Below are 7,901 nucleotides of genomic sequence, written 5' to 3'. Positions count from 1 at the left end.
CGCTGGTCAAGATGGGCATTTCCCATTGTGTGTTCCTAAATTGCTCGAGGTTCTATGACGAAATTAGCTATCTTTTGTCAGTGACGGCAAGAAAGTCTATCCCAATAAGAAAAATACCATAAATTTAACAAGATTGTAAAGTTGAATTCAATTTTGGATTAATCGATTCTTAGTTTATTTAACATGTCTAGCTTCAGATCTCATATAGCTTTGAATGATGAAAATGTCGTGGTTAGTGAGCAGATGAAAATTTGGAAGGAGACAGTAGTGTCCTATTTAAAGGTATTACCCGATATTCACCTAAAGAGGCTGGGAGAAATGAATCCGGTTAGGCTGGTTAGTAATGTGACCGATAGGTTAACTGCAAACCTGCGGAAGACACGTATGAAACATTGCTGTACGATTTTCGTACTTCAGTGGGCCTGATGCTCATTTATTACAGATACAAATAATTTGTACAGAGTGTCTCACAACCAGTCTTCCATATATCATGTCGTGTGTGTGTGTGTGGGGGGGGAGGATTTCGAGTAAAATATATAAATACAATATTGGTGGTGGCTGCGGATCTGTGGACATTTCATGCTGTGTAAACAAAAAATGCCTTTTTATATGTGCTTTGATAAATAGCAGCACTGGTGACGTTCTTTATTATTAAGTTACGGCTGTTACGAAAATCGTTGGATTGGTCATCGTGACCCAATACCTTGGCTGCCAATGTCTTCAGACCCAACCCGGATTGATTTATTGTATGTGGTCTGATGAAAATGTTTACTTTTAACAATATTTCACAAGGTACATGATTTGAAGGTAGTTTATAATCTATTTTCCATATCTGTAACTCAAATGGTTCTTTTGTTAGCCTGTCATTCATTCAGTCATTCTGTTAGTCAGACTGAAAGTAAATTAAAAATTTTGCAGGGCCGTATGTCGTAATATATTCCACAAAAATAATTTTTATTATCAGGACTACAATTATTGTTTCAACAAAATGTGCGTTATTTGCGACTACACTGTCGGCGCGTCAAGAGAAGTTCACTTGGAGAAGGGGTGATATTAATGCGCATGCGCAATTTGCCTATGCACCTTGTGTTCCTGTTGGTAGTTGGTAGTTGCTATTATCTGTGCCAGTATTGCAGTGCATTGTGTATACGAATAGTGTTGAAGGGGTGGACACGAAGGTGCAGCAACAGTACATGTCAACTTCTAGAGAACTACGCACAAAAGGCAAATGCACAGTAGATCATAGAGGGTGATGGTGTTAGTGTAGCTAATCACCTACCCCTGTTCATTCATTCATTTATTATACGAACTCTCTATTTACTCTACAGATTTTCCACATCCGTTTAACCATTCTTTTGTGATATTACACCCTTCTCTGACCAATATTTTATTTATAGCGGTTAAATGTTACCATAATTTAATCTGATTATTAGGTTCATACTTTGGTGTTTATTCACTGTACAGTCTTAATATCACTTTATTGTGGACGAAGTTCAATAGTATTAAAGATAAACATTACACACAAATACAATTTTTATTCAATACATTATTAACAAACACAACTAGAAATATACATGTTAGAAGACTGCAGAGGCACAAATGACATTTATTTCTGTATATGTTTATGATTACCAGGAAATGTTCTAATAAATCTTTGAGATGGTGATGAGAGCTACTTGTATGGAAAATCTTTTATGAAAATACTTGTTTTATATAAAATTGTTTGGTTCATAAACATAGAACAAAGTAAATTTCGCCAACTTAGAACTGGAAATTTTTGTATGTCCTATTGGGGGAGACAGATATGCAGCTGAGAGCAGTAACTGACATACGAGGTGCGATCGGAAAGTTTCAAGACTGCGCCTATAAAAACCCGTACACTTATCTCAGGTATTAAATTCATCCATCACTCTCGAAGTAGTTCCCCTGGGAGTGAACACAACGATCCCAGCGCTGCTGCCAAGCCTGGAAGCATCCCTGGAAATCTTTCTTTGTCAGCCTGTCAAGCACCATCTGCGATTCTGCCTGAATCTCTTCTATCGTCTCAAATCTCCTTCCCTTTAGCTGAATTTTCATCTTTGGGAAGAGGAAGAAGTCACACGTCGAATAAGGAGGGTGCGGGATGACGGCCATGGTGTTTGAGGCCAAAAACTGCCGAACTTTGAGGGCGGTGTGCGCTGGCGCGTTGTCATGATGCGTCGCATGTGGAGTTCTTTCTTTAGAATCAGCTGACAGGTCCCATAGCCTATCCCAACAATGTCGCACAAGTCGTTGATGGTACGACGTCGATCTTCGTGAATGGCCTGCCGAATCTTCGTAACATTTTCGGGCGTTGTGCTCGGAGATGGTCGTCCAGAACGCTCGTCATCATCGACAGAGGTTCGGCCATTTTTAAAACGTGAATGCCACACAAAAGTTTGTGCACGACCCATTGCGGACTCCCCAAATGCTTGCTTTAGCATTTCATAGGTTTCCGTAGCCGTTTTGGCGAGTCTTTGGAAAAATTTGATGCACACACCATTCCGAAATCGCAGGAGGGTCGGTGTAATGCACTACCAAAACGCCCGTAACTAAGAAACAAATGCTAATTCGATGATGCCGGCTGGCACACCTATTCACTATGAATGTAGGCCGCACCCCCTAGCGGCAGAAGCTCGTACTACATCCGGTTCGCCCTCTATTGACACAGTTTGTAAATTTTCTGATCGCACCTCGTATCATAGGTCCCCATTCTTATGAAGGATAAGACAACTTCCTGGCCCATGAAAAGAGCTGACCCCTCATTCTGTCATTATTGACCATTGAAAGGAAAGAAGTGGCTGTTGTGACCAAGCCTGATATCTTACAGGAGCTCCTTAAATTTTTAAACTTGACACTACGTCAAAAGTTGATCAACTCATGCACCAAGTGCCTTTACTCTGGTGAATGAGCTCCTGGTACCCTTTTCAGTACAAAGTTGGGTGGGCACCTCAGCAGTGGTGAAGGGGGTGAGCAAACTGATTGATGGTCCAGGTCCTAGCACATGGATGGGCCTCACACCTACACTCCTAAGTATTAAAATTGCCTTTTCTCCTTAAATTGTTGCCATACTTTTCCTTTTACAGTGATTAACCTTCAGATTCCATAAAATCAGAATTTCTTGTCTAGCCGAATAATTGTGAATTGCCCTAGAAAAAACCAGTGAATGGATAGCTGAGGAGAGGATATACAAGTTTTGATTTTGGAGGGACTTCCATCATTCATTCAGTATGCTCTGAGCAGCAGTGATGGCACAGACAATTGTGAGACCCTAGGCAAGATTGACTAATGAAGGTCCTTAAGAAAAAATAACATGGAAGGCATTTTAGGTGATTTAAATTATTATGATTTTAATGATTTGAATACTACCTCTCTGGCACTGACTCGCCAAATTCAGCCACATCTTCCTTTTCTCAGCTGTAAATCCTGATGTGGGTAATTATTGTCTTAATGACACATTTGACCAAGGTCAGAAAGTTGGGTTAGGCCATAATTGTAATTAGAAATGTTTATGCTTTTATAGTAACTTAAGAAGCGCTTCATTGGAAAGCTGCATGCCCACAAGTATTGAACATTATGAATCTGCAGTCTGAGTCTTAATTCCTTCTTCATTGTTGTCAGTCTCAGATAGAAGTGCGTGTTCATAAAAGCTTGCTTTGGTCCAGTTTACATATTCTCAAAGAACTTCAGAATATTTATTTTAAAAATTTCCTCTAATGTATATGTAAATGTCTAGTGGTCAGATGCTGGCCTTGTAATCCTGGGGTCCCGGGTTCGATTCCCGGTTGTGCCCGGATTTACAACTTGTGTTGGGCAAGGCCGTGGTCCAGGTATCACAATTTTCCTCCGGGGCTTTCCCGGTTTCTCCGTGGCATCCCAACAATTACTCCATTTTCATCATCATTTACGCACAGAAGAAGGCAATGGCAAACCACTTCTGGATCATATGATGAGGAAACATATGAACAGGTCCCTGTCAGAGGGAACTTGTTCATAATGTCACCAGGGGTTGGCTCCGACCCGATGGTACAAAAAAAATGTAAATGTCTTAAGTAGTCTCTCCTTTTGAGGCGATTTCATCAAACTATTGTCTTTATTTCTCACTTTCTCCAATACATAATTTACTTTTTTTATTTAATCATATCTAATAGTGTTATTAGAAGTGGACAAAATTGGGAAGGTCCTCATGTTTATAAAACCTTTGTTCCTGTACCTAACAAATTTGTAACAAACTTAATCACTGTTTATGTATTATAAATTGACACTCTACACCAAAATTTATTTGAAAAATTCAAACAGTTTATGATGAAACATCATCAGACAACACTAAAAAGGTTTCACGTTAAATTACAATAATGTCACTACCATTTTGTCTTTGTCTCCATAGACACATACAAGGTACTGACGTAGAATGGCTTTCAAAGGCAAGAATGTAATATCAATTTTTATAAGAACTTGTCAGTTATAAAATGCATTCCATGCAGCGAGACAGTCTGCCAATTATTTTATAAAATGAAGAAACTAAACTAGTTATAACAATGAATCCAAATTCAAAATAATGTTCAATATACTTTATTAACACAAATTAAATAAGCAGAAATGAATATTAACTTATCCTTTGTAACACTCACTGAATCTGGTCTCTGAATTCAATACAAATCACTTCAGCACATTTGACACTTTTCTCCTTTAAACAAAACACATAACTAAGTGATTATTTGTATCTTGCAAATCTATCACTGGGAGTCACTTGAGGAGCTGCTGCTGGAGTCTGTTGACATCACTTCTACATCCTCTGTAGTGTGATTCCTGGTATCCATAGAAACACTCCCTTGTCCCCCAACTGTCATGTGGATTTCACCGGATGGATGCCATGCAAATTGGTTCTGCTGGGATGCAGGAAGCTCTGAAAGAATCATCACTACTTTGTAAGATTTCTGGTTCTCATGGCAGTGAGTAAGAAGATGGCTGCATTCTTGGTTGTTGTGCTACGTAGTCTCATAGAAGTTTGTCAGATTATATGGTACAAGAACCCATCACCATTTTGTTTCAAATAAGGGGAAAAAAACAGTTTGAAGAAAGAATTAACACATTTTTAGTTATATATTACAGCATGTTTATGGAGAAGGGGCAATGACCTAACAAAAGTTACAGCGTAGGTTAAGCAATTTCAAGAAACAAGGGAAGATATAGATGTTGGTCAATTTCTATAAGACTATACAGTGCAACATCTGAGAAGTCATCTCCATTCTGTATAGTAAGTAGCACAATCCACTATATAGTAGTCCTTATTTCAGAAACAAATTCCTTCACCACTGTTCTTACGGAATAGGCCACGAAGGTCAATAAGACCATGACTGAATGCATCAGCCGCAACAAAATATTCTGACTGTTGTTGAGTGTTAAGACCTAAAAAACTGACCTGATCCAGGTGGATGGCCCGTCCTGTGTAGATCAGAGAGACTGTTCTGTTGCTGCAAAAGATGACCATTTATTGGGAGATCACTCAAACGACCAAGGCATCCCAGACGCATCTCAATATCTAGAATACAAAGATATTATCATCATAGTAAGATCCTGTCTGTTTCTTAGTTTCACAGTATTTCTCAAAAAATATTATGTACTGCAGAATAAAAAATGGCAAGAACAACATTTGAGAGGAGGGATTGAAGAAAATTACTAATAACACAGAAAATACATTCAGTGCTTTGGCACACATCTCAAATGAATATAAACCACACATTATCTGATTAGTGGCATTTCACTGGCTTTCATGTATTCAGCTGTCAACTTCTAGCCTGTCTTGGAGTCTTCAATAGTGAATGATACCTGTAGGATATGGTCGCCTAGGATCACCTTGTTGCCATGTCAGTGGAGCGCACACAGCATTAGATGCACTAATTCTATGAGCAAACTTGATTAAGTCTTCTGAAGGTACTGGTCGCTTGTTGGCTCTTGCGATGGATTGAAGTTTTTGTTTAGCTTGATAGATAGCAGTTGCCTACAAGCAAAAATAACAATTGTCTTAAATTTTGTGAACTTGAATTTCTAATGCACTGAATGATATGATACCAGTAACAGTATAATCATATGATTATCTGTGTATCTGTTTTACACACACAATAAATGCTCAGGCATCAGCAAGTTAAAAATAAGAATATGCATATTAAGCATAAAATGTCTCTGAGTATCTTTTGTTTTAGTGTGTTGATACAGTAAATTCTTGTTGAACATATGTTTGTCCATTGCAAATTTACTTGTACATGCAGAAACAAATGGCATTAGTCAATCTCTGGTCACTCAGATTATCATCATGTGAGGGCTGAAACATGGTATAGTATTCACTTACAAGGATTTGTTCTGCTTCTTTCAATTGCCGCTGCAGCTGCTGAATGTACTGGTCTTGTCTTTCAACTTCCCCTTTCAAAGCTTCCATCTTGTGGTTAATTTTGGCTTGTTCTCTTGCCAATTTAAGAGCCTCTTTCAGTTCACTATCCTTGGCCACCAATAACTCAGTAATTAATAAATGCTCAGAGCTTGATAGTTTCTGATGTTTTTGTGCAATGGTGTTCTCAATTAATTCCCTATATCAGAAAATGATTCATATATTCATAATACCAAAAAGTTACTTTATCCCACCATATTATTGGGAATTTAAAGTCAAGAGCAACATAACCAGTGCAGTAATTAAACTGCAAGAACTTCTGAGTACAGTAATCACATTCGTATGTGATAACAAGCAAGCACGATTGTATATCTCATTGAGCCTTTAACTAACTTCAATATCAAACCTGAAAACTCATTTATATGGTCCCAAAGATTAAATTCTGTTTTCTCTGAACAATGAAAACAATAATTCTATTACTGTTACTGAGATTGTGTATCTAAATATATATAAATTCATTTTAGTTGCCATAAACACGTTTATTAAAATAATGTAAATAGACTAGAACAGAATTTATTTACATTCCACAGATCCTTCATCAGCTCAAGCCAAGAGTGCTGAACATGTCATAGCACAAATACAAAACTTTTTTATAATATAAATAGAAGTTACATAGTTATGACAGTAATTTAGTCAACTACAGTATTTCTGCAAAAATTATAACACAAGTCCTTTTAAATATTTACTGAGGTTAGTGTTTGGCACATAAAGGTTATATCTGTATCTTGTACTTATATTGTAGATATTTGGGTTTCTTTAAAATTCTTCTATGTTGTCAACTACAAGTGCTAATGAGAGCATGCTGGCTAGTGGAAGAATATTAAATTTCTTAGACAATTCCCTATATGAGGCCCTCTTTTTAGTGCTTGCCATTATTCTAATTAATTTCTATTGAATATAAACTCTGAGAAATGACGAGATTAATTAAGTAAGTGACTCATAATTACGTACTTTGAAATTAATTCTATATCATCAATTAATGCTAGCAGCTTTTCACCAGTGCTCACACCATTTGACGCCATGACTTTTTTTCGCTCCAACATATCCTCAATTACAAACATCGCGCTCTGACAACATACGCACTCGAATTTCTCTCCCAGCTGATCTTTCTTGGCTAAAAGTTTATATCACTGTTATAACAATGTATTTATATTTGTACTAGAAACAAGTATTGCATTTGTGCTATGACATGTCCTACATCCTTGGCTTAGGCCTATGAAGGACCTATTGAATGTAAATAAATTCTATTCTATGCTTTTCAACTCCGTATAAGATCAGCGTGTCAAGTAAGATTTATAGCATAATACGCTTCAGTTAAATAAAAAATATATTTCCAATTGAATTAGCCTTTTCAGTGGTCTCCTACATGCTCTAAATAAAGGAGTGTATTACTGTTCTAGTTGATCTTTTCTCTCTCAACCCATTGTAGGCATTTCTT

At 37.3% G+C, this 7,901-nt stretch overlaps 1 protein-coding gene across 1 annotated transcript; it reads right to left on the bottom strand.

Annotated features, from left to right (window-relative positions):
• Positions 1-4,574: 4,574 nt before the first annotated feature.
• On the bottom strand, positions 4,575-7,615 carry MED4 (mediator complex subunit 4). Its single transcript, XM_022085712.2, has 5 exons — positions 7,415-7,615; positions 6,368-6,602; positions 5,848-6,019; positions 5,441-5,560; positions 4,575-4,924 (listed from the first exon to the last, which is right to left on the bottom strand). The coding sequence occupies exons 1-5, from the start codon at positions 7,522-7,524 to the stop codon at positions 4,755-4,757; spliced, it is 807 nt and encodes a 268-aa protein (XP_021941404.1). The 5' UTR covers positions 7,525-7,615; the 3' UTR covers positions 4,575-4,754.
• Between the last annotated feature and the right edge of the window lie 286 nt (positions 7,616-7,901).

The sequence above is a fragment of the Zootermopsis nevadensis genome, unplaced genomic scaffold (genome assembly GCF_977971745.1).
Source record: "Zootermopsis nevadensis isolate Lab colony 2312 unplaced genomic scaffold, Znev_1.0 Znev_ptg000012l, whole genome shotgun sequence".
Taxonomy (NCBI): Eukaryota; Metazoa; Arthropoda; class Insecta; order Blattodea; family Termopsidae; genus Zootermopsis; species Zootermopsis nevadensis.
Note: the sequence above shows the minus strand (reverse complement) of the source record. Positions and strands in the feature narration are given on the sequence as shown.

Coding starts and splice junctions, on each gene's coding strand:
- MED4 (XM_022085712.2), bottom strand. CDS start 7,524: ATGTTTGTAATTGAGGATATGTTGGAGCGAAAAAAAGTCATGGCGTCA. Junction 6,020..6,367: donor AAGAAGCAGAACAAATCCTT/GTAAGTGAATAC, acceptor TTTTGCTTGTAG/GCAACTGCTATCTATCAAGC. Junction 5,561..5,847: donor TAGGCGACCATATCCTACAG/GTATCATTCACT, acceptor TTTGTATTCTAG/ATATTGAGATGCGTCTGGGA.